Source organism: Dermochelys coriacea, chromosome 9 (genome assembly GCF_009764565.3).
Source record: "Dermochelys coriacea isolate rDerCor1 chromosome 9, rDerCor1.pri.v4, whole genome shotgun sequence".
In the NCBI taxonomy this organism is placed as follows: Eukaryota; Metazoa; Chordata; order Testudines; family Dermochelyidae; genus Dermochelys; species Dermochelys coriacea.
In genome coordinates, this window is record NC_050076.1 from 43,512,680 (window position 1) to 43,539,051 (window position 26,372).

Here is a 26,372-nt window from a genome sequence, read left to right on the forward strand (position 1 = left end):
ATTTCCTTGAAGCATGAGAGTTTAGAGGCTTATTTTTTTAATCCTATTGCATGGTGATGTGGATGCTGCAATGATATTACTATGGAAAAGGTGCTATTGTCTTTAACAAAGGATGACACTCCTCCTGAGAGGTCAGGCAGTAACTGCACCCCAAGGGTCATTCAGGGTATTTTGAGAGGTTAAAGATAAGGGTATTTGTGCCAGCGGAGGTCTGCGTTTTTTTGTATGCCTCCCAAATGCATTTCTTTTTCAAGCTTTCCCAGACCCAATCCAGCAAAGCACTTAAGCACCAGTGCAGTCCCACTGAAGGCAATAGGACGTTTCAGATGCTTAAATGCTTTGCTTCACTCATCGTTATGTGGGTGAGCCTGTGTACGTTATATGGGTATAGTCTGTATGCCATATCAGCAGCTCCCCCCTGTTGGTTCTTATGGACAGTGAGCCACAATGCACTCTGATTATCTCCTGAGGCTACACTGTAGAAGAAGTAGCTTGCTGGCTCCAGCATTACTGTTTGAAAATAGACTTGGGAGTGTTACACAGCAATGGGCTTGCTGTAGTATTTTCAAGCAAATGAGCTTGACTTTCACCATCATTGACTGAGCCCATTCATCATATCGTTTTCCATTCAAATGCCATGTAACACACACAGCACAATCAATTCTAGGCTCCCACACAGCAAGAGCAGTCAAGTTTTCCTTCACCAAATGATGGAAGCATAGAAACCCAAATAATAATTCACAATGTCCCATGTACACATGCTCACACCCACTGCTCCATTAATTCTCAAATAGAAATTAGACATGGCTCTGAACCAAACTTCATTCGGGCCCACACTTGACATTTGGTGAAGTTTGAAGCAGCTCTTAACTTCGCAACTTGAGTTAAATGCACCTTCATTTGCACAACATGCTCATATGGTCATTTGGCCAATTGCTAATTCATCATCGCTTTTTTCCTCCATCAGTCTCTTAGGGCTGAATTCTGTCACCCTCACATTGACTTAGTGCTCACTCCCGAGGTAGTGCTAGCCTGATTAATGGAACTACTCAGGCAACAAAGTACGATTACTCAACATAAGGGTGGCAGACTATGACCCTCCTCCAGGGGGGGCTAGAACTTGCATAAATTATAAAGCCAGAAGGGACCATTGTGGTCATCTAGGCCAATAGGCTCCAAAGTGGGGTGTGCAAGACAATCCCTGGGGGTGCGTGGCAGGAGGAGCACCACCGGCACATCTGTGGCAGCTCTTCTACCTTTGATTCTGTAGCAGCAGGAGGAGCGTGCCTGCGGCAGCCCTTCTACATAGCAGCCCTCCCACTGTTCTGTTCTTCGGAAGCACGCCTGCAGCAGCCCCTCCCTCTGCATCAAATTTTTTTTCCTGGGGGTGCGCAATTAAAAAGGTTGGAGACCATTGATCTAGGCTAACCTCCTGTATAACACTGTCCCTAAGACTTCCCTAAATTAATTCCTTCTACATGTGACTTTTCTACGAGGTGCTGACAGCAGCAACAGTGGCTTGGTTTAAATATCTAGGGGCTCCTCTTAAAACTAACATGCACCACTGGCTTGAGCATCCAACCAGAAACCTGAGAAAACTAAATATCTTACCTTGGAACCCCTGAATATCATTGCCACTGCTATAATCATATTGGCATCATCTTTCACATGCTATCATCATTTACTGTGGCGGAAGGGCAAATGGCATTTAGAACCCTTGAACAGAGTCCACACCAGCAAGGATTCCTTCCTTCCTAAAAAGTAGAACCCCTTTCCACTTCCTCTCTCCAGCTCATGGTCACATGCCGCTTTACAGGGGTACATAATTGAGATTGTGGTTTTGGTGAGCCCCTCACTCAGGGTGTATTAAGTAAAGTTTAGCTACTTTTTAATCACACAATAAGAGGAACATTTCATTACCCCAACATCCAAAACTGAAATGAATAACCAAAAATTGTTCAAAGGAACACACTGGCATAGTGAATGCCACTGAAGTATGCTCATTCTAGCTCAGCTCCCAGGTCATAAGATGATGGCAGCAGAAAGCACCTTCCTCTCCCACTGTAAAACTACCCTTGTAAGGTTGTTACTGAACTCTGTAGAAATTCATTCAGTGAGATTATAGTCTCATTTCTTCACATTTTATGCAGTGTTGCTATTTAACTTCATATCATTTTCCATGTCACACAACACACAATACTTTGTACATCTCCCTCATTTCATAGAATATTAGACCTTTTAATTATTATTACAAACTGGGGAGGGGGGAACCTCCATAATTGTAACAATGCACCAGATTAACACAAAACTTCTTCCACAGAAATTGAGCCTTGTTCTCATATCACCCTTTACTAAAGGGATCTCTGAACTTTGTTGGGAGTGTTCCAGTTGGGAATATCCTGTGTGCTGCAACTTAGCCTTAAAGACCACAACTCCCATGATGCCTTGGGGAAAACCTACCCAACATCACCACTGGGGTACTCAGGATCTCCTTTAATGTCAAAAACATCAGGCACCCACGCAAGTGTTGCCTGCTCCCAAGTTACCCAGGGAGAAAAGGGGGGTTGCACGAGTATTTGACTAGTGTTGGTGATAATTCTGCTAATTGAGATAAGCTGAATTCTGATGGCAGCTTCAGTCTTCAAATGTATAGTGTTTGGCTAAGAGCAGCTGGAAGGAAAATAGCAGATTGTAAATTATGCAAACCCAATATAATGTGAAAGATACACATCTCAGTATTTACATTTTGATACTGCATCGGTTTTATTATAAACACATTCACAGCAATACAAGAAACTAACTGACCCTTGTACTGATACAAGAAAGCTTCCTGTAGTTAGCTGGTTAATATTGTATATGCAAAGGAAAGCATGGCAATAATAAAATATGCATGTGCATAGATTTAAAGAGTGACATTGATCCTGACTGGAATCTCAGTTACATTGGTGTAAATCAAAAGTAACTTTGTTGAAATCACTGGAGTTGGAATGCTGTAAGACGAGTACAGTATAAGTGAGATCAGAATCAGGTACACTTTGAGGAAGTTTTTGTGACTATTACCCAGGATAATTACAGATTTTATGGCAAATAAATGGAGCTATGACAATTTATACCAGCTGTGGATCTACCCCTGGATCATGCATTTTTTTGCAATCCCTTAGTGCATTTGTGGTTGTGATTTGGCTTTGATTTGATCTAGACTTCAGAGATTTAAAAGGGGGTAACAGAGAAGAAGCTTCTTGAAATTCCTTGGCTACAAAGTAATAACAAAGCGTATCCAAACAGCAGTTAAAATTTGCTACCCCTGCAGTCACACGAATAAAAAGGCTTGCATTGTGGCGTAAAGAGCAGGCAGCTCCAGCTGCATCCATTGCATACCTAACAAGTAGCCCTACATTTAAAGGCAAAAAACATATGATAAATACACACAGATTCATAGAGACAATCCAGAGAGCCTTCCGGATTGATGTTTCCTCAAGTGGACTCATGTTCTTCTTCAGCTTCAGACACTGGATGACTTGAATAGAACAAAAACTCAGTATTACTAGTGGTATAAAAAACCCAAAAATACCTGACAACAGTGTAGTTATTGTAGTTTCAGAAGTTTTCTGAAAGCACTTTTTTTCTTTTTCCTCAGTAAATCGTGGGTTGAAGTATGCATAAATGATGATTATTATCCAAAGAAATCCACAGCTAACAGCTGCTTTCAATGGGGACCTGAAACTCTTTGCTTTCAGGGGGTACTTTATTGCAATGTATCGTTCGACTGCTATAAGGGTGATGATATAAATGCTTACAGGCATGTTTGTAAAATATATAATCTGTATGACATAGCACAGTACATCTACGGGATGTCCAGTCCTGTGAAAATACACAATGAAAGGCAAGGTGAAGAGCAGAAAACAGTCTGCAATGACCAAGTTGATCATGTACACTCTGGTTTCTGTCCATTTTTTCAGCTTGCAGCAGAATACCAGGAAGGCAATGACATTAAATATAACTCCAAAAAAGACAATTGGGATGTAAATAATCAGTTGTAAAACGTTAAGGTTTTCTTGCACTGTGCCGCTGAAGTTGCTGCAGTTCATCTTGATAAGTAGTTACTGCAATGGAAGAATTAAGAGCCGTGAAATACAACAGAACACACTGGTGATTAATTTACAACTTATTTATTCTTCTAATGTTCACATCTTGTAGGGGGCCTAAAATCCCTTAGACATCTAAGTTTCTGCCACAAAGCTGCCTCAGCCCTGACACCACTGCAGAGCTAACATGCTGCTTGGAGGCCTTGAAGCAGGATTTTCAAACTAGGCAGGGGAACATGCTGTCTTGTCAGCAGGGCCCAATCCTGTTGGTGTGCTCTGAGCATGCTTGAGCCTGGATACCTGGCAGACCCTGCAGAAGGAGGGCCAAAGAGGGCTACCAATTGGTGTGTGGGCAGGCGGGAGTGGGGGGCAGCAAAGCAATCACACAAAACAACAGCTGGGGGCACAGGGAAACGCAGGTCAAGTGTGAGAGAGGTAATGAGCATTACCAGGAGGCAGAGAGTGAGAGAGACAATTTCAGCTGCTAGGGCATGGGTTACTGAAGAGGCTGACCTGGCGTAGGTGCCTAACTCCAGATGAGTGTCTGTGGCTGAGCATCCTGAGTGGCACGAGGTGCCTATCTGTGGCTTGTCAGGCAGGTGCACCATGTCAGCCTCTTAGGCCCCTCTTCCTGTCCCTTTCCTCAGCATTTAACTCTTGGCTGGCTTTTAGACAGCTCCCTGCTCAGCTTGCTGGCTTCTAAGGATCCCTTTCTTGGGTGCCTAGCTCTGCTGTCCAGACATTGTCTGGACAGCCTGAACACCTAGCTTGGGGCTGAGGATTCCACTAGGCAGTAGGACGCCTAGGGGTTATGTGTTGCAATGCTGAGAGGAGCAATGCCTTAATACCTTTGAGGATCTGGGCCTTAATACTTCCTGCATCATATAGCTGTGACTGGACAATCCCAGCGTGCACAAAACTGGAATGGAGTGGTGGTCCTAGCACAGAGAAGTGAATTCCTCAGGCCCTTCCAGGGGATTACACAATCTGTGTGGGTGTTTCAGACCAACAGAGGGCAGGTCATAGAGAAGAAGAGTGATGGAGCGATCCAGAGAGAATTAGTAATTTAGACTGCAGTTAAGTCAACTGTACTGCTACAGTATTTATATGATGCCAGCACTCCAAAGCCAGGTAATCATGGCCTATAAAAATTAAGGACCAAATCGCCTTACAGGTTTCATTCATTTCCCAGGTAAAACTCCTAACTACAATCAATGGGTTTGATTCTCAATTATGCCGAGGCTTCCTTACAGTGTTCTGGCAGTGTAAAGGGCCTTAATACTAATGCAAATGTAATTTGGTGCCCACTTTGAGCCCCTTTACACTGCCAGAGTGGTACAAAGGGGCCTTAGTGTAAATGAGACTCAGACCTCAAGTATTTTTCTACTTAGGTTCTGGTGAAAGCGGAGATGTGCATGTCTTTATCTGTACCCCGATAAAGCCCGAGGCACATCCCTCGGCCCGCGTCGCTTCCTGCAGCCCCCATCGGCCTGTAGCGGCGAATCGCGGCCAGTGGGAGCCGCGATCGGCCGAACCTGGGGACATGGCAGGTAAACAAACTGGCTCAGCCCACCAGGGGCTTTCCCTGAACAAGCGGTGACCCTAGTTTGAGTTAGAATGAGTTAGAGCAAAGCAATTTTTAGTGGCCAAGATATAGGGCCAGACCCACCACCCACCAAAGTCAGTCCGGAGATTCCCATTGGCTTCAGAATCATTGTTGGACCAAGCACTGCATAACGCTAATAGTACATCAGTTTGTCGTCAACATTTACAATCCCAAATCTCAACTGTTCATGATATTCCTAAAATTAGCATTTTTAGTATTTTAGAGGGGGATTTTCAATAGAGCCAAAGGAAATCAGATGACATACTTCCATTGAAAGTCAGTTTTGTGTGCCTAACTCCCTTTGGCTCTTTTGAAAATCCCAGCCTGCATTATTATTGTTCATTATTTTCACTGGGGTAGCTCTGAGAAACCACAGCCCCATAATCCTAGGCGCTGATTAGACACACAATGAAAACAGGATCCATGTCCCCAGTGAAAGAACAGTTTCCACCTCCATTTCTTGATCTATAATATAGGGGTAGTCACCCTTACTCACCTCGCTGAGTGTTGCAAGATTAAACTAATTTATGGTTTTAAAATGCTTTAAAATCCCAATTCAGAAGATGCTATAGAAGTACAAAGTATCACATAATTATGATCAATAATGAGAATGATGTTTTTTTTTCTCTCACTACAAAACAGCAAATATAATCTAAAACAGAGTGATTCAATGCATGGGAGAACAAGCACACAGAAAACAACAAAAAGAAAAGGAATACTTGTGGCACCTTAGAGACTAACAAATTTATTAGAGCATAAGTTTTCGTGAGCTACAGCTCACTTCATCGGATGCATTTGGTGGAAAAAACAGAGCCTCTGTTTTTTCCACCAAATGCATCCGATGAAGTGAGCTGTAGCTCACGAAAGCTTATGCTCTAATAAATTTGTTAGTCTCTAAGGTGCCACAAGTATTCCTTTTCTTTTTGCGAATACAGACTAACACGGCTGCTACTCTGAAACCAGAAAATAACAAAAGTTAGATTAAAATTAGGTGGAGACAAAACCTGCAGAAAGACAGCAGTATTTGAAAAAGTGCCATCAAAGGTATATGAAAGTAGAATTTTTAGAGTGCTGACCTAACTGCTGATTAATAGCCATTTTAACCTTAAAAATAAAAAGGAGTAACCTGCTTACTAATGATTGAGAAACCTCACTGTGGCCCAAGTCTACATTTACTAGTGCAAATTGCATAAGAATGATGAAAGAATTAAAAGTTACCTGCTTCTTTGTAGCTCACTGCACAATTAATTTACTCCACAAGAAAAGCTTTGGTTCAGCGCAGATTAGCTTATCTGAATGCCATGGAGTACATTTAATAGATTCAGATTTTGTTCCACTTGATGCTGCTTACTGTTCAGGGCACAAGTCCAATGATTCTTTCATCACTAGCTCCAAAGTAAAAAAGCACAATGCCCAAATCTCCTCCTCTTCTTTCAGACCGTCGGGTATGTTTCATGATTAAATTTCCTTTTTAGTGACAGATGTTTCTCTGTTGCCTCCTAGTGATTCCATTATATCCGTTCAACCCTCTACAGCAGTGCTTCTCAAGCTATCTGATGTGGGGGACCAGCGTTTTTTTTCCCAATGCGCATGCAGACCTGCAGTCAATGAATAGCTACCACTTTGAGTAACACCGCTCTACTGTACAGTTTTCCCCCCCGCAAGGAACTGATATTGAATATTCACAGTCATCAACTCAAAAAGAGAAGTTTAGTAATTTGTGGAAGGAAAACTATAATGTTTTCAAATTGGTTTTGCAGCAGCAGCAGTCCTACACTGACAGCAGTGGAAAACAAAACCTTTTATTTAGCCGCAGAACAAGCAGTCAGTCAGCAAGAAGTTCAATGCCTAACAACATTCCTGAGCTGGATTATTATTGGCTGGGCACTTCAGAAACCCAGAAGCAAGGGCAGCAGAATGGTTGCACACGGGGGGAAGCAATGTCCTGTTTATCCTTGGTCTGGCTGTTGTCAGTAAGGGTGTCTGTAATGGGGCACACAACTCGCCACTAATCTGGTGCCTCCTTCTGGCTGCTCTGGGGATTAGTTCCTCAGATTGATGCTCATTCCCGTTGTTGCATGCCGCCACTCCGTCTCTCTCTCTCTCTCTGGTCTGCAGCCCCTCTTTCGTTCCAGGAACCGCTACATCCTCTTCATGATCTTCCAGCCAGGTCACTCAGTGTTCCCCCCTTCCGGGGTATATCAAAGTCTTTCCTTCAGCAGTCCTAGGCAGGCTTCCCATTAAATGCCTCAGGTGCCACTCTCTACTCTGGGGTCCAGTTCAGGGACCCTCAACCCAGCAGTTCTGGGCTTCCCCTCTTCTGCACTCACTGCTCCTTCCTGGACTTCTTCTTTCAGCTCCTGGCTTCCCTCCTCCCTCTTCCCAGGGAGTGACTGCAGCCTATAAATTTCTGCAACCTCTAAAGATGTCTCCCTCTTCCCAGGGAGTGTCTTCCCTTTCCCAGCAGCAGTCCCGGTCTGTTGCCAGCTTCCTGGTTTTATTCTGCCTATTCCTGTACTGCTGAAACTGAAATCAATTCCCTGGCTCTTCCTTCAGGTGCAGTCTGTGGAATTAATAGGCCTATCTGGCTACCTTAACCCCTTCCAGTTCTGTGTGGGGTGGACACTGCTTCACAGTGTCTATTATGATAGTGCTACTTTTCTGTGATAAATGGACTGAAACTACCAACTCTTTCCATATAGGACACTGAAAAGCCAGGAGATGGTATGTTATGGTCACTACCCACTTGAGGTGATGCTAAACCAATATTACAAAGGTGAAGGCTATGTCTCAATTACATCTGAGCTATCCCGTTCCCCATATATCTTTTTAAAATGTTCCCAAGTATTTGTTTATATTCTTTGTGGTGCTCATCTGAAGGGATCCTAGTTAGGATTTTATTTTAGGTTCTCTACCTTGGAGAGTTGGGCAGATCGAACTAAGGAATCATAATTACTCACAAATTTTGGAATTGCATTCACAAATTAGTGAAACATATGCCCACAGTTGCACATCTACAGCTTTAACAGTCAGATCTGACGTAAACTTGTATTACGCTAGTAAAGTCAAGAGAGCTTTGCTGAAGACTTGGCCCTAAAGTGTAAGGGTCTGATCAATCCCTGGAAGGACTCTCATTGACTTCAATGGGCATTGGCTTGGGCCCAAATACTTTAGGAGTGTAAATGAACTCAAAGATGTTTATCCCCTGTATCAATTGGTCTTTACGCTTTCAAAAATGTGAGCCATCACATTGCTGGCATTTATTTATTTATGTGGATTTATACATCCAGTCTATATAACTGACATCTTATTGGAACTGCCACCTTTCTCTTGCTTGTTGTATCTTGGCTTAAATTCGATAATCAGAGTTTTGGGTTTTCCTCTGCAGTTGTTCAGCACCCAGTGCAACTGGGGACTCTGTGTACTACCATAATTAAATAATAATTGTCAACAGTAATTATTATATTTATTAATTATTATTATTAAGTTCCAACAGGTATTGACCATTATTCATGGCTTGGATCCATACAATCACTTCATCACCAGTAAATCTGGCATGTCTGAATTGCACAATGTGATATTCATAAAACGAGCTCCTCAGATTTATCTGGTATGTTTCAGCTTAAAACTTCCTTTTTGGTATTTCTCTGGTGCCCTCCACTGAGTCTATTACATCAGTGCAATCTTTTGCATTATGTTTTGGTTCCAGTCTGCATTTCACCAAGGAAGAAAGCTATGAACCTGGGTTAGGGCCAAAGTGCACAGAACACAAGTCAGGAAGATTGCTGTAAAGATGGCTTGTAACTCACCCTTGCAGTCCTCCAGGGCGGATTAATGCAGGGACTTTTGGGGCTGCAGCCCAGGGCCTTGGACTAAGGGGGTCCCGCAGGCCCGCGGCGGCCCTTGCTTCTTTTCATCCAGCCCGTGGCAAGTCTCCACACTGCCCCTGCAGGGCTGGAGCCACAAGTGCCAGGTTGCCAGCATGCCCCTGTAGCCCCTAGGTGAGGGGTGTTCAAGGAATCTCTGCGTGTTACCCCTACCCCCAGCACCGGTTCTGCAGCTCCCATGGTCCAGGAACCATGGCCAATGGGTGCTGTGGGAGTGTGCACGGGCAGCGTGCACTGCGCAGAGTGGCCTGCCCCTAGGGGCTAAACATGCCAGCCACCTCAGGGAGAAGAGCAGTGTGGAGCCAGAGTAGGCAGGGATCCTGCCTTAGCCCCACTGCGCCGCCAACCAAGAGCTGCCCGAGGTACATGCCTCCCAGCCATAGGTGCACCCTGCACCCCAGCCCCCTTCCCCAGCCCAGTGCCCTTTCCTGCATCCAAACCCCAACCTGCACCCAGCCCTGTCCCAGCCCTGAGCCCCCTCCAGAGTCCGCACCACAAACCTTCTGCCACACCCCAACCCCCGTTCCATTTCCGGCCCCCCCCAGCTGGAGCTGCACCCCCTCTCAGACACAAATCCCCTGCTCCAGCCCTGAGCCCGCTCCTGCACTCCAAAACCCCAGGGGCCCCACAAAATCTAATAGTCCCGGGCCCACAGGAGAGTTAATCTGGCCCTGGCAGTCCTATGATCTTGTGCTTCTCTGTGTAGTGCTGGACCCTCTGTGACATATTAGAGCAGGCTTGCTAATCACTAATATACTCTGGGATGCTGCAACCACAGGGTACCAAAAAAAAAAAAACCAAAATAGCCAAAGGCCAGGGTGGCATTAAGTTGGCCACATCCCTTTCCTCTGTCCTCTCTTGCTTTTCTCTTCTGTGCCAGGGATGGGGAATGACGCAAGAGTCCTATGCTGATTATGTCACTGGCAGATCAATCCTCCCTAGCCAGTTAAACCATCATTTTGGCCAGATTATGCCAGTGGTGTGGTGCAAAAAAAAAAAAAAAAAACTGCACCAGGCTGAAAATACTGGCCCTACATGTAGCCTATTCAGGCTTCAAAGGTAGAGGAAAAAGTTTTGTAATTAGTACAAATACATTTTAAACTGAGGCAACAGGACGTTAAGTGATTTGTCTACTGTTACATAGGAAGCTTGTACCAGGACTAGGAACAGAACTCTGATCTTACGCCCAGACTCAATGTCATGCAGGTACATGGTAGCAGAGTGGAGAACAAAATTCTGATCTGTCAGAAAGTTTGTATTAGGTCTGGGATGAGAACCCTGCTCTACCACGGGGTGCACCACTCACTGCTGTTGTGGCACCTCCTTTTGGTCATTCTGGGGATTGCATGCCATCACACCATCTCTGCAGCTCCTCTCTCATCCCAGGAATTGCAACGTCCTCTTCATGACTCAGCCCTCTGGCTAGGTCACTCAGCATTTCTCCCCTTTTGGGGTACATCCTTCAGACCCTCTCTCACTCCCACAGTGACTCAGGCAGTCTCCCCGTTCACTGCTCTGCCAGTGCCACTTCCCCAGTGGCAGGTAGGGGAACCTGGGCCCTCTGCTACCATAGGTTCCAGTCCAGGGACCTTCAACCCAGAAGTTTGGGGCTTTCCTCTCCCAGCCCTCACTGTTCCTTTCCTGAGCTGCTTCCTAGAACTCCTGATTCCCCTCCTTCCCCTGGCTGTGCCAGGTCCAAACCCTCTTCCCAGGGAGTGACTGCCCTTTCCCAGTAGCAACCCTTGTCTGTTTCCAGCTTCCTAGCTTTATAGGCCCCGTCTATTCCTGCACAGCTGAACCTACTTACAATTAATTCCCTGCTCCCTGGCACTCCCTCCAGGTGCAGCCTGTGGAGCTAATAGGGCTACCTGGCCCCCTAGCCCCTTCCAGTCCTGTGTGGGGTGGACACCACATCACAGGGTCTCTTTCCTATATTACCACTGATATAGGGTGAGAGAGAAAACATTTTGCAGAACCTTAGCTATTAATGTTTAAATATTCAAATATTTGTGTTTTCCCTCCAAGTATAACCTGAAATGATATTCAATTTTTTTAACTACAATAATCTAATTATCTGATAAATATGTTAATAAGCATTTATAACTTTAGCCCTTGTTTAAGTTCATTTTTTTTGTCCCTCAGATTATCTCATGACAAAGCTGACTGAGGCCAGAATAGGAGGTGTCAAATGTAAATTCATCTCTGTAGAGGATGTTGAACAGCAGATGATTTTGCCTTACTTGATGAGACTACTGACCAACAGCAGCGAATGCGAGAAGAGCATTAAAAAACAGTAGAATATATAGGACTGATGAATGCCAAATGCTGATGAAGCCAAAGCGACCATGCCTCCTACAAAAGGGAATGTATGACCTGATGATGCTGCATATAGATGACAATGACACTGAATGGGTGAGTAGTTCTGTCTATCTGGGTAGTTAGTTGACAGCAGGATGTTCTATAGCTGAAGAACTTGCACGTCAGGTGAGTCTTGCAACAATGGCATTTCAGCTTCTTCAGTGGCCCCTGTTTGGGTGGCATGATGTCCGTGTGATAAGATATGATGAGAGTGTTCAATGCAGTAGCTATTACAGCTCTGTTAAACAGCAGAAATATGCTTGTTAAAAACAGTTGAGGAAGGGAAACTAAACAGTTTTCAGTGTCAAAAGTTACGGCTTAGTATTAACATCTGTTACAGATGAGGAGATACTTAGATCAGAGGTTCTCAAACTTCATCGTACTGTGACCCTCTTCTGACCACAAAAATTACTATACGACCCCAGGAGAGGGGAACGAAGCCTGAGCCCACTCGAGCAGAGGAGTCAAATCTGAAGCCCAAGGTCTTCAGCCCCAGGCGGGGGAGGAAGGGGGGTACCCTGAGCCCTGCCATCCAGGGCTGATGCCCTCAGCCTTTGGCTTTGGCCCTGGTCAATGTGGCTCAGACTTTGGCCCCAGGTGGTGAGGTTCGGGCTTTGGCTCCAGGCCCCAGAAAGTCTGACGCCAGTCCTGGTGACCCACAGTTTGAGAACCACTGACAGGTGATCTCAGCAAGTTGCAGTCATGCACCAGTTGAGACCAAGAAGGGTATTGTTTTACAAAAGGTTTATAGAGCTGAGTTAGAAGGAAGAAGACCATGAGTCTGACCATGAGGTTGGAAGATTAATTTTTTTGGGGATTTAAGAAGCCTAAATCCTCCCATACTGACTCTTGTGAGAGAAAGAAGACTTGCAAGGGACTGTTCAAGATGGAAGTCCATTCGATACACCACTATGGTTACATCATAGCCATGTGAATCTGTTCCTGGTGCTGCTTGTTTAAGCTCAGTGTCATCCTGATTTTCTTACAGGCAGAAGAGCCCAGATCAGAGGTGGGCAAACTTTTTGGCCTGAGGGCCACATCGGGCAATAGAAATTGTATGGCGGGCCATGAATGCTCACAAATTTGGGGTTGGGGTGATGGCTCTGGTTGGGGGGTGTGGGCTCTGGGACAGTGCTGGGGAGTTTGGGGTGTAGGAGGGTAGTCTGGGCTGGGACTGAGGGGTTCAGAGGAGGGATCAGGGCTGGGGCAGGGGTGCGGGAAGGGGTGCAGGTTCCAGCTGGGGGTGAGGGTACATAATGCTTGCTAATACTCCTTTCTCCCATATCTATAGCATTAATGATCTCTGAATTTCTCTCAAAACTTCAACAAAAGAAAATTTATCTGTATTCTTCTCTCAACTTAATGCAATCCTGTTAAATTAAATTGACAGAAGGAAGCTGAATTCTTTTTATTTATATCCATGACAGAAAGATAGTAAATAGAAGATGTCAAGCTGGAAAAGTTCATGCATCAATGTTTGCACTACAGCACAGTCACAGCAGTTACTTGTTTAATGCTGTGTATATACAGGAAACCATGTTAAAATTAACAACAGCGAGGTATGTGGTGATTTTATTTTCATAGATTAAACTCAGCTATGAATATTCCACGCTTGATAAGCCCATTGCTTCTCTTGTTACTTCTGGCTTTGGTGTTGCAATATTTTTATACCTGCATTTCGAATGTCCTCAAGTGAGAGGTGGGGGTTTGCTTTGTCTCAGAGTGATGAGATTTGGGCTTATGAAAGGAAGAAGCTTCTTGAAATTCCTTGGCCACAAAATAGTAGCAAATAGCATCCATGCAGCAGTTAGAATTCGCTATACATATGGAAATAGTAGTAAAGGTTCTAATCTTCTGGATTGCAAAACAGTTAACTAAATTTTTTTCCATCACAAACCGAGCAAGCATCCCAATATGGACAGGTAAAAAACACACTATAAATACAATCATATTTGCAGAAACAATATAGATAGCTTTCTCGATTAGCTTATTTTTGTGTGAATTAGTGATAATCTTTTTTTTAAGACTCCTGATGACGTGCATGGAACAAAAGCACACTATTATTAGTGGAATTAAAAAAATGAAGATCAAGACATATGGAAAACTGGTTGATGGTTTTGTGGAAAGCTTTTGAAAGCACAAAGGTTCGTTTCTCCTTTGTTTTACGATCAGACCAGTTATCATTAATACCCAAAGAATCCCACAGATAAAAGCAGCCTTCCATGGTGATCTTAAACTCTTTGCCTTCAGAGGAAACTTTATGGCAATGTATCGGTCAACTGAGATGACAGTGATAATGTAGATGCTCATGGACATATTTATTAAATATATAGACTGTACAGTTAAGCACAGCGTGTCACGATGCCAATCATTCCAGAGGAAGTAAATTGTGAAAGGCAAGGTGCAGACTACAGAACTGTCTGCAATGACCAAGTTGATCATGTACACCCTGGTTTCTGTCCATTTTTTCAGTTTGCAGCAGAACACCCACAAGGCAAGGACATTAAATATGGCTCCAAAAGGGAAAATTGTGGCATAAATAATGACTTGAATGAGCTGAACATTGTAACTCAATTTTAGACTGTTGTTGCAGTTTGTTGAGTTTGTCATTACGATGCACCTCTGCTACAGAAGGAGGTTTCAAAGACCTGAAATATAACAACACACGATTCTTTTCATTAAAAGCAAAAGCTCATCTCTTATTTGACCCAGTGCACCCCCCTGCCAACTTGTCTGATAAACATTCTCTATAAGATTTCATCTCCCAGTAAGGCAGCAATGGCCTCCCTACATTTCCCTGGTCCATCAACAGTCCCATGACTGAATCAGAGTGCATAAAAATTAATGATTAAAAAAGTTGGATTTTTAAAAAAATAATTTTTAAGTTTAAATTATATGTTTTCTTTTTAAAAATAAACCTATTTAAATTTATGGGAACCTATGCTAAGGCCTATATTTAGTATAATTTTATACCCTAGTATGGTAAATTTAAATTAATATATTTTTTATTTTAAATTTAGTATAATTTTATACTATACCAGGGGTGGGCAAACTTTTTGGCCCAAGGGTCACATCTGGGTATAGAAATTGTATGGCGGGCCATGAATGCTCACAAAATTTGCGTAGGGGTGCGGGAGGGGGTGAGGACTCTGGCTGGGGGTGTGGGCTCTGGGGTGGGGCCAGAAATGAAGAGTTCAGGGTGAGGGAGGGGACTCCGGGCTGAGGTGGGGTGTGTGTGTGTGTGGGTGATGGCTGAGGGTGCAGGCTCTGGGGTGGGGCTGGGGATGAGAGGTTTGGGGTGCAGGAGGGTGCTCTGGGCTGGATTGAGGGGTTTGTAGGGCGGGAGGAGGATCACGGCTGGGGAAGGGGGGTTGGGGCATGAGGGGAGGCTCAGGAGTGCAGGCTCTGGGCGGTGCTTACCTCAAACGGCTCCCAGAGGCAAACACGTGTCCCCCTCCAGCTCCTACGCGGAGGCGTGGCCAGGCAGCTTTGCTCCACACTGCCCTGTCCACAGGCACTGCCCCTCCAGTTCCCATTGGCCGCAGTTCCTGGCCAATGGGAGTTGCGGGGGCGGTGCTTGGGGTGGGGCCAGTGTGCAGAGCGGAGCCCGCTGGCTGCCCCTACTCATAGGAGTCAGAGAGGGGCCATGCCACTGCTTCTGGGAACCACGCAGAGCAGCCCCCAACCCTGCTCCCCTCTGGAGCACCAGAGGGGGGCAAGCACCAAACCCCGCTCCCCCATGGGAGTTCGAGGGCCAGATTAAAACAGCTAGTGGGCCGTATCTTGCCCGCAGGCCGTAGTTTGCCCACCCCATACTATACCTAGTAAATTTAAATTAAATAAAAAAAAGATTCAAGTAGCACATGTTTGCTGCTGAAGTTTTAAAGAAAATGAAAGCATGAATTGGTGGATTAAGCCCCTGGACCAGGGTATGTTGAAATGCTAAATCAGTTTTGAACAGTAACAGCCTCTTCTGCAGGTTTCTTCATTTCAGTTTAATCAACTAGTTCATTTCATTGCCTAGTTCATTCAAAATTGAGAGAGTGATTGGGAGTTGAAAAAAGCAGGGAAGCTTTTTTTCCTCCTCTAACCTATCAATAAAAATGAGGCATAAAAGGATAAGATCTACTAATTCTGAAACCTTGAAGGATGTAGTGACCAGAAACAATCCATTCAAAATTCATGGCTGCAGATAATTCTTCCTTTATTTAATAAATCAGTGAGTTTTAAATGCAAAACATGTTTGGGCAAAATTTTTTTTTCTTATTTCTCCAGCACACAAAGTAGTTTTATGTATCTAGTAAAAAACAAATTTTAAAATGCTGTTTTTGTGCCATTTTAATTGGTTTCCAATTTGCTCCCAAATGCAGCTTGACACAAATCATAAATAAAAAGTTGATCATCTAGTCAATAAGAAATGAATCATTCACCATTTTAAAACATAAAAAAACGTAACAATAAAACTCAGACTTATGCTAAACTATATAATAGCTTAAATAAATTTGTATAAATATAGTGTTTTCGGCTGTTTAGCAAAACAAAGTACCAAATTATATCAACAATGAGACTCAAGCTTTCTTTAGGAGAATAAAGTACAAATGCAAAACAAGATTAAAAATTGATTATTTCAATCAAGGTTTTCTGTTTTCTGACTTAAATCATGTTTAAAATCAGTGATCTAAATCACTGATTTAAATCAATCCATCCTGCTCCTACTACCTTGGATATTGGCAGGACTCTATTCTGAATTTTGCATATGGTCCTTCTCTTTCATTGAAATTTTGTTTTTGTGCTTTTCTGGAGGAGGTCCCCAAAAGCAGTGGTTCTCAAACTAGGGCCGGTGCTTGTTCAGGGAAAGCCCCTGGCGGGCCAGGCCGGTTTGTTTACCTGCTCTATCTGCAGGTTCGGCCAATCACGGCTCCCAGTGGCCGCGGTTTGCCGTTCCAGGCCAATGGGAGCTTCAGGAAGGGCGGCCAGCACACCCTCGACCCGTGCCGCTTCCCGCAGCCCCCATCGGCCTGGAGCGGCGAACCGTGGCCAGTGGGAACCACGATCGGCTGAACCTGTGCACGTGGCAGGTAAACAAACTAGCCCAGCCCACCAAGGGCTTTCCCTGAACAAGTGGCGGTCCTAATTTGAGAACCACTGCCCTAAAGCTTACCTTATCATGCAAAGCAAGTGTTTTAGAGCTATTTGTCTGATAACATCATGATGTTTACTATAGATCTGCAGTCACATAATGCAGTAGAACCTCACTAATATACATTAAATAATACTAGACCCACTGCAAATTATCAAGTAATGAATGTTGAGGGGAGGAAGTCAGTACATTTGACATGGTTCCCTCTAATTTCACAAATAGTGACTTTACTCTTGAAGCAGAGCATCTGAGGTCCCCCCTGCCCCTGCTGGAGTCATTGCAGCGAAGAGGAAGGCAGCAAGGATATGTTTACACTGCAAAGAAAAACACATCCTGCAAAGTCCTAGCACCTGGGCTCCAGCCTGGAAGTTTACATAGCAATGAAACAGCTCCACCGTCCTAGCCCTGTGAGCCTGAGTTGGCTGCCATGGGCCAGATGCGGATTTTTCTTTGCTGGGTAGACATATTATGAGTAGCTTCAGAATAGGCCATTTAGTGCAAACATGACAGGCCTCAACCCTGCTAATTTCCTTTTTAACAAGTATTAGTGAAGCCAACACTTACTGTGGGGCTCTGGGGCTGGGCTAAATGCTGAAGGTCTGGAGGGGTCTAACAGGCATAACTGCTATGCTGACGTTGGAGGGTAAGCTGTCCAAGAGAAGGCAGATTTATCTGTACTAGATGCTACCGCCACCACCCTCTTGGGTGGTAGCTTGCCTCAGAGTCTGGCCAGGGCAACATACAATGCCGAATAGCCCAGACATGAACAGCTGGAAATGGGACAGCAGCCATCAGATATTTTTTAGTAGGATCAGGCCGTGCCCTAGGGGACAGCAGTTTCCCATTGCTCTGGGGTTACTCCCATTCAATATACTGGGCACTGGAAATCTGCAAGTGGGCCGGTGTGACTGGGAGCTCTGGCTGCTTAGAGAGGGACACAGCCCCATCCCTCCTCTGTTGCCCCAGAGGCCAAGGTCCTGCGGCTGGTGAGGCAGATGGTCAGGATGGAACACCTACTGTCCTCCTACAAAGCCTGGGGATGCAGCAGGCTCCAAAGAAAGGAGCCTGTCAAAGAGGCACAGTAGGGCCCTCGCCCATAACTACGGGCTTTTAGGTGTTATGATAAATAGGCTGTAACTTTAAGTGGAGTTTGGACCAGCTGGAGAAAGGGAAGCAAGTTTGAGGCAGAAGGGAAAATGGTTATTACTGCACAGAAGACAGCCCGTTTCTCATCAGTGTATTCAGGGCTTTACTAATTCTCATGACACTATGATGACAAGGGAACTAAAATAAACATGCCACCGCAAGGTTAACATAGCCAAACTGCACATAAGACCAGCCTCACTACATATAGATGCTATGGTGGCTGAAAATTTCTCTGTTGTGGGCAGCACAAGAGGGCTGGAATGAGGGTCAAGGATTTGGCTCTGAAGGTGGATGTGACAGACGGAAAGAGCAAACCTGCCACATAGAGTGAGTGTGACAGGATCTACGAGGAGAAGAGACAGGGAGGGAAAAGGAACAGACAGTGGCAAGTGGGGAGGGGGGAGAGAAGAAAGAAAAATAGAAGACAAAAGCATAGAAAATATCATTGAGAAATGGGCACCAATTTTTCACCTTCTGGTGGCCCCCTCCTCTTCCATGCAGCCCAATACCTTCTGTTCATACCTCCCTGACCTCCACTAATAGAGCCCTGCCCCATGAGACAAACATTCTGTTCTTCACAACTGGTCAGCCTGTACATAAGCACATTTCATTTGTAAATAGAAAGACCGTCTCCAATGATCATCAACATTTCAAGAGCTGCTTGAGTTTGAGTTGCTGCAAAAGTCTGATCATTTGAGATGGTCTTTATATCTCACCAGGGTTTTGGAGTATGATTTGTCAAAAGAGAAATCCTAGTCAAAAGCAGAAGACAATCTTATACCTGACTAGAGCTCTGGGAGGTTAGACTCTATATACCAGGTTCAGCTGGGGAGCAGTTTATGGAGCATTTACAGACTGACCATGAGTGCATCAGGGTAAAAGGCTCAGGCATTTGACAATCTAAGTAACAGCACAGCATGTCTGAGTGATGTTCAAAGAGCTATGCTGCGCACTTTTGACAAAATTATTATTCATCGCCCCAAATCCTCTCTTCCAGACGAAGTTATTTTCAGAATAAAATAGCAGTTTGACCTGAAACAAGCTGATTTAACACTGGCAGGATTATATGAGTGACTCATTCTTAATGAATAATTTCAGCAACAAATGTCATGTCCTTATTTTGTTCATCAAATGTCCACCAGCAGCCTGACATGTTCTCCAGCTGTATTCATTATTCAATATTATCAGACACATGATTCATTAATTCTTTTCCTTTCTTGGTTGCTATTAAAAAAAAGAAATTCCAAATTTGAAGTGTGTTGCAGTGCTGTTATTGGTCACATACTATTGCTTTGTTCCCTCATTGCATAAGTATAAATCGTGCAGTCAGGTTACGGTCTGCATGCTCAGAAAGTGAAGGTAAAATTTATACTTCATGAATATTTCAGTGTTTTACTTTCTGCTAGTAAAACTGGATTGCTGGAATAGTCCAGGTAAGCAAACATAAAAGGGGAGCAAACATGGCTGAAGCCTATTCAGCTAAAACTGCTATTCAGAGAAACCAGGTGGAAAATGGTTTTCCTTTGAGATTTTGAATTTTTTTACCATTTTGTTTCAATTTTGACCTTTTAAAAATTGATTAACCTTTTTTCTTATGTACAAATTAATTAAAATTTTGAAATGTAAAGTAATGTAGAATTTTAAAAAAATGAAAATTTCCATTTCAAAACACATTTTGTCAGAAAATTCCCAACCAACTGTACTATTGAATATTGACAGTAAATTGTGTGTGATATTCTCTTAGTCATCACACCTGGAAGACACTTGAGACTAAAAGCACACAGAATAAAATTACAGGAAGAAATAAAGTACATTAAGTCAAAACTCCCAAGATGTCTGACCAATGTAATGTAATTCAAAGAGTTAGTTGATTGCTGCCTATTTATTACACTGATTACACAAACCTCTTAAAAACAAGTTGTAGCTACCCTCCGGTATATCTAGTTCCTGACAGTAATGAGAAGCAAGGATATAAACTGCAGTGCAAAAATGCAGTCTCTGGTGAAAACAAAGTAAAAATAATCATGAATGAATGAAAGTTACCTGTTGGCTTAGCTTCCACAAAACAATTATCAATTCACTCCACAATAAAAGCTTCAACACAACAATTAATAGACTCAGACTTTGTTCCAGCTGACATCACCTGGTTCTCAGAGCACCAAAAAAAATCTCATGGTTGCTCAACAGCTCTGTCTTCTCTAGAGTGAGAAAGCCCCACTGGCTTGCTCAGTATTTCTAAGAGCATTGCATCTTCCTCAAGAATTGAATTTGCCTCTTCCTGTTCATCTTTGTAAGCCTCTGCTGATGACTTAGCAGTCATTCCTCTTATGATTCAACTTGACTTATTGGAGAAGGAAGCAGTGGATGGATGGGGTTTTCGAAAGCACCCCTGTGCTTTTTAGAAAAAGAGGCCAATCGTGGTTTAAAACAATATGGGAAGTTGTGGTTAGAGAAGAATTAACGTATTTACACATTTTGGAAAATATCATAGAATATCAGGGTTGGAAGAAACCTCAGGAGGTCATCTAGTCCAACCCCTGGCTCAAAGGAAGACCAATTCCCAACTAAATCATCCCAGCCAGAGCTTTGTCAAGCCTGACCTTAAAAACCTCTAAGGAAGGAGATTCTACCACCTCCCTAGGTAACCCATTCCAGTGGTTCACCACCCTCCTAGTGAAAAAGTTTTTCCTAATATCCAACCTAAACCTCCCCCACTGCAACTTGACACCATTACTCCTTGTTCTGTCATCTGGTACCACTGAGAACAGTCTAGATCCATCATAGAATATCAGGGTTGGAAGAGACCTCAGGAGGTCATCTAGTCCAACCCCCTGCTCAAAGCAGGACCAATCCCCAATTTTTGCCCCAGTTCCCTAAATGGCCCCCTCAAGGATTGAACTCACCACCCTGGGTTTAGCAGGCCAATGCTCAAACAACTGAACTATCTCTCCCCCCATCCTCTTTGGAACGCCCTTTCAGGTAATTGAAAGCAGCTATCAAATCCCACCTCATTCTCTTCTGCAGAATAAATAATCTGTCTATGACAAATAGACAGAAAAATAGACAGAGGGATACTTAGATATTTGGTTACCTTTTATTCAATATTCAAAGTACACTAAAAACATTTTTATCCAGCAAGTTGAGGGAATGGGGGGTGCCAGTAAGTGAAAAATTCCATTTAACTAAGAGGGAGGGAGTTTGGGTGAAGGAGGGGGTGCAGGGCTGGGCGTTGGGGCATGGGAAGGGGCGTGGGGAGTGGGCTCTGGGAGGAAGTTTGGGTGTGGGATGAGGCTCGGGGCAGGGGCATGGGACGGGTTTTGAGGTGCCGCATCCAGGGGGTGTTCACCTCAGGTGGCTCCCTGCAAGTAGTGACCTGTCCCTGCTGCTCCTAGGCCAAGGCGCTGCCCCCACCTTGCCCCAGGTGCTGGCTCTGCAGCTTCAATTGGCCGGGAACTGCGGCCAATGGGAACTGTGGGGGCGGTGCCTGTGGGTGGAAGCAGCGCGCAGAGCTGCCTGCTGCACCTCCACTGCCTAGGAGCACCATAGACAGGTTGCCGCTTGAGCTGCCCAAGGTGAGCGCCCCCTGAACCCAGCACCCTGAAACCTGTCCCGTGCTCCCTCCCGCACCCAAACTCCCTCCCAGAGCCCATGCCCCACACCCCATTCCACACCCCAACTCCCAGCACCACACCTCTTCCGACACTCCGAACCCCTCGTGGCTGTTCCTCTGCCTAGGGACGGCAGGGACATGTCGCTGCTTCTGGGGAGCCGCACAGAGCCAGGCAGGGAGCCTGCCGGCCCCGCACCAATCAGACTATTAACCAGACTTTCTATGAAGATTAGCAATGCTGATTTATAGAGCTTTCCTGTTGGTATAAGTCTGGATAGCACAGCTTTTACTGTACATTCACCTGCAAAACAAACAAATATAGCACACCCGTTCATTGTTATTATTAACAACGTTTGATAGACATACCTGGTCTGTTAAATATGTGCATACAAAGATTGACTCAATTTAATAAAATAATTAAAAACAACATGGGTGTTACCACATTATAGAGTGAGCATCGATACATCTTTGTTAAATAGGAAGATCTGCAGACCATATTCCTGTATAATCTCTCTTTAAACAAAAACTAACTGTTGTAATGATTGCTTTGTTTCTGATATTTACATGGTAAGGATTTGTAAACTTGTTAAAACTTCCTCAATAAATAGTGAAAGAAAGAAAGACACACTTTTCAATTGGATTTATGCTCCTGATTCACTTATGGGTGTTTGAAAATCCTACCCTGTATCTAGCATCAATTAAACAAAGTCTTGAAATGCACTGATTTTTTTTTAAAGCAGACTTAGTGATGTATCCATAAAGGGCCTTAGGCATCTTAATTGTCACTTTAGGTGCTGTTGAGATCCTCAAAACTCCTGCTCAGCTGAGACCTAACCCTGGAAGCCTAAATTCCCTTGGCGCCTGAATTTCTACCAGTAAAGTCTCCTAGGCACCGAGGTTTCCGATGGTGGGCTTGCACCAAATTGCTTAAACCTTGATGACACCGAGCTGTTTGGTGCCATAGCTCATGCCTAAGCCTCAGTGGGATTCTTCAACTACGCGTTTCCCCACCTATCTCACCTGCAGGGTCTGAATATGTCTAACCTGCACAAATGACAGCCAAGGAAGACCAGAGCAGAAATTTTTGGAGTGGGATAGCATACTTGTTCCTCAGAAAACACAATATCTAGGGGTTAGAGCACCTAATTTCAGATGTGGGAGGTTCAAATTCCCACTCTGCCTACCTTACACCAGGGATTTGAATGCAGGTCTCTCATATGCGTGCCCCTCACCACTGGACTGTAGGATATTCTGGTCTGTCAGTCTCTCAGTCTCTCCTGTTGAAGCTGTTCTACTTTGTAGGAATGATGAAATATTCATTGAGGCAAAGAGATTGACCTTAGAGCCTTCTGGTATAGTACTCACCAGGGATACAGGAGACTCAAGCCCCTTCTCCAAATTAGGCTGAACAAGGATTTCAAAAATAGTCTCCCACATCCCAGGGCCTACCAGTTAACTTGGCTCTGTGAATTCCACTGGATGGCAGATCACCTACAAATTAAGAATTGCAACATCTCAGTCTCCTGGTGGACTGTCCAATAGCGTAAAAGGCCTGGTAACATAGCCCCTCTAAGGAATTGCCACCCTTCCCCCCAATGAACATTTAAAATTTTTAAACACATTAGTACATTTTTCTTACCATTAGTAGCCTCTGCTCCTTACTCATGTTATCTGAGAACCAAGGATATTCGAACAGTTACATTCCTGGAATGCTGAAAAGTATCAATATTGTGGCCAACAACAGCAAAGTTATGTTATCTGGGGGGTTTTCTTGGGTTCTTTCAAAGGCAAAAAAATAATGTTACCCTTCTCTTAGAATTGGCAGGCCCTTTGGCACCTCAGAGGGGAACCATGCCACCAGGTAGACAGGAGCGGCAACCCAGAGATGGTAGAGGCAGATGGAGAAGGACCTGGAAGAGCTGCTTATACGGATGGACAGGAGAAATGAGAAGCAGTTTGAATTTCTCAGGGTACTGGAAGATTGGGCTCTTCAGCAGGAAGATACATTGATAAACCAGTTCCTGGAGCAGGAGGAAAGCCACAGGGAACAAGAGCATTCTGTAATGGAGAGACTCATTGAACTGGTGGCCGAATGAGTTCAGGGTCTACCTGCTGCTGAGGCCACTGAACCTGCCCATGAAATGCCATCTCCCCCTCTAGCTGCTGCCTAGAGTGCTACTGAACTAAAAGACCCTCTTTCAAGGCCTCCCCTCGCCCTCCGAGTGACTGGGAGGAGAACAGGGCCCTCGGAACCTCACCCCTCCACCGGCATCCAAAATCCCTTGCTGGAGGACTCCACTGAGCATCCAAGGAGGGGACTGATGAGTTTTTGAGAGTCCTGGAGTCCCCCAAATGCCCACCCTCCCAAACCCCTTGCAGAAGACATACCCAGCTTTCCCCAAGAGTGATTTTTCCCCCCATCACATGCCCTGTCAGGAGGAGGGCAGGGAGACAGGTGCAGAGACAGCAATATTTGGCCAGTGTTCCCAGTTGCATTCCCTTCAGTTTTTAAAGGTTTTTGGTTGACCTTTCTTTATAAAAATATTTAAATTTCATGCTTCATCTAGTACTTTTAATAAACGTTACACTTTCTTTGACATGTGTGTGGTTCTCCTTCCTAAATACGATGAACTAAAGATGTTTTCATGTTTGGGATTGGGCCTCACCATTTTCAGTCAATGAAATTGAATGGTGTGTAACTGTCTGGCAGGGATGGAGAAAGTGCAGCTAACATTACATGCTTACAGAAGGCACTACTAGTTTTCAATGCAGCAGAAGTCTACAGTGCAGAAAAGGGGCAGATGAACATCTTTATGGCTTAGTTAACATGCAGAAAATCAAAACCCAATTCCAGTAATAATTCAGGAAGTGACAACATCTGTCACCATGTCGTGTATAAATGGCTCCTCCTTCTTCCCCCAAATCTTAACCAGTTTCAACTATAGCAGGGTTTAGTGCTGTATAACAGCTGCTAAATGCAGTTAAGTCCACTGACAATGAACAATTAAAAAACAAATGGCTACATACTGTGACAAAGCTCTGTCCTTGCCTCCGTGGGTCCCACGTTTCCTGGCAGATTTCGCTAGCCTCAGAGGCTCACTGTGACCCTCCACATAACCCTTCTTTCTCTAGAGACAAGGGTCACAGTCTACTGAGTCATTTTCATCATAAGGCAGCGAGGGAGGTGAGGAGAAGTTATCTTTCCTTGCACAGTCTCTGTTGTCTCCCAGTCTCCGTGATTAAATAGGGGGCAAAAGTGTGGGGAGAGCCCGGGCCCACCCTCTACTCCGGACTCCAGCCCAGGGACCCTTATAGTATCTATAGCTGCTATGGTAGCTGACCTTATAGAAACATGTACAATTCCCTGGGCTACTTCCCCCACAGCAGCCCTCACTTCCTCAAGCTCCACTTCACCCTTACCTCAGGGCCTCCTTCCTTGTGCCTGATATGGTGTCTACTACTCAGCCTCTCCAACCGCGCAACTTCTTCCCACAGCTCCTGACATGCACACCCATGTGACTAACTGGGAGGCTTTTAACTAGTTTCAGCCAGCTCCTGATTGGCTTCAGGTGTCCCAATCAACCTAGCCTTCTCCCTGCTTCTGGACAGTTCTTAATTGGCCCCACGTGTCTTAATTGACCTGGAGGAGCTTCCATTTCACTTAACCTGGTACCAGGGATTTGTTTAGCCTGGAGCTAATATATCTATCTCCCACTACTTTTCTATAGCCATCTGGCCTTGCCCTGTCACAATACCCTTCTCTCACTGCCTGCCCCCCAGCAAATTTGAGTCACTGAGAGAGACTGAATGCTCCCAGTAACAGGTTTGTAAGCAGTGAAGACAAAAATATTGAACAATGGCCATATTACTGTTCGGCTGCCACCACACAAACCCAATGGAAGTTGTCCTGAGGCCAAAGATTCTAGCGCTTCAGATATAGCATCCCTTGAAATCAATGGAAAAAATGGCACTGACTTGAATGCGAGTTGGACCAGGTCCATCGTAAGGACAAGAGCAGCTGGATACTGTTTGTCAATCATGTAGTTGATGAATAATGTGTTATTTATGAAATAAATTTTACAATTCACTTGCTTTTCATTTTCACCTAACTCGATAGCCAGTCAGATAACACTCATCAGTTCACATTCCTTGACTAATGTGTTATTTGGTGAATAATATCATCTTGTATTCTGTCAGCTCATGTAAAGAACATGAGCAAATTAGGCGGTGATATATATTAAAAGTACAAATATCAAACTTCATGAAGAACTCATTCCGTTTAAAATTTGATCTTTAGAATTGAATACACATGGCAACAGAAAGAAAATGAGTGCTAAAATCTTTCCAGTTGATAACCTGCTCTAAGGAGACTGAAAAATTGAGATTAAAACAAGATAATATTTCTCACGATAGATGTCTGAGGGCGGATTCTCTGCTATGCCAATTTCTGCTGTGTGGAGGCGTGGAGCAAGGGAGCTGATTGTGGGTCCTTGATCCAGAGCCAATTCTACACCAGTCTTGCTGCCCATATAGATTAGAG

At 44.4% G+C, this 26,372-nt stretch overlaps 2 protein-coding genes across 3 annotated transcripts; both read right to left on the reverse strand.

Annotated features, from left to right (window-relative positions):
• Positions 1 to 2,738: 2,738 nt before the first annotated feature.
• On the reverse strand, positions 2,739 to 7,951 carry LOC119861535 (G-protein coupled receptor 35-like). Of its 2 annotated transcripts, none has more exons than XM_038416775.2 (2): positions 6,910 to 7,951; positions 2,739 to 4,103 (listed from the first exon to the last, which is right to left on the reverse strand). In XM_038416775.2, the coding sequence occupies exon 2, from the start codon at positions 4,086 to 4,088 to the stop codon at positions 3,108 to 3,110; it is 981 nt and encodes a 326-aa protein (XP_038272703.1). In that variant the 5' UTR covers positions 4,089 to 4,103; positions 6,910 to 7,951; the 3' UTR covers positions 2,739 to 3,107. The 2 variants fall into 2 exon arrangements, with proteins under 2 accessions (XP_038272703.1, XP_043348413.1); XM_043492478.1 differs by having other exon boundaries at positions 2,739 to 4,124.
• A 5,378-nt stretch (positions 7,952 to 13,329) lies between these two features.
• Positions 13,330 to 20,489, reverse strand: LOC119861419 (G-protein coupled receptor 35-like). The gene is made up of 2 exons (XM_038416540.2): positions 20,266 to 20,489; positions 13,330 to 14,584 (listed from the first exon to the last, which is right to left on the reverse strand). Exon 2 carries the CDS (start codon positions 14,544 to 14,546, stop codon positions 13,602 to 13,604), a length of 945 nt encoding a protein of 314 aa, XP_038272468.1. The 5' UTR covers positions 14,547 to 14,584; positions 20,266 to 20,489; the 3' UTR covers positions 13,330 to 13,601.
• Positions 20,490 to 26,372: the final 5,883 nt, after the last annotated feature.

Bases quoted from the DNA above. Each gene is read 5' to 3' on its own strand.
- LOC119861535 (XM_038416775.2), bottom strand. From the start codon at position 4,088: ATGAACTGCAGCAACTTCAGCGGCACAGTGCAAGAAAACCTTAACGTT.
- LOC119861419 (XM_038416540.2), bottom strand. From the start codon at position 14,546: ATGACAAACTCAACAAACTGCAACAACAGTCTAAAATTGAGTTACAAT.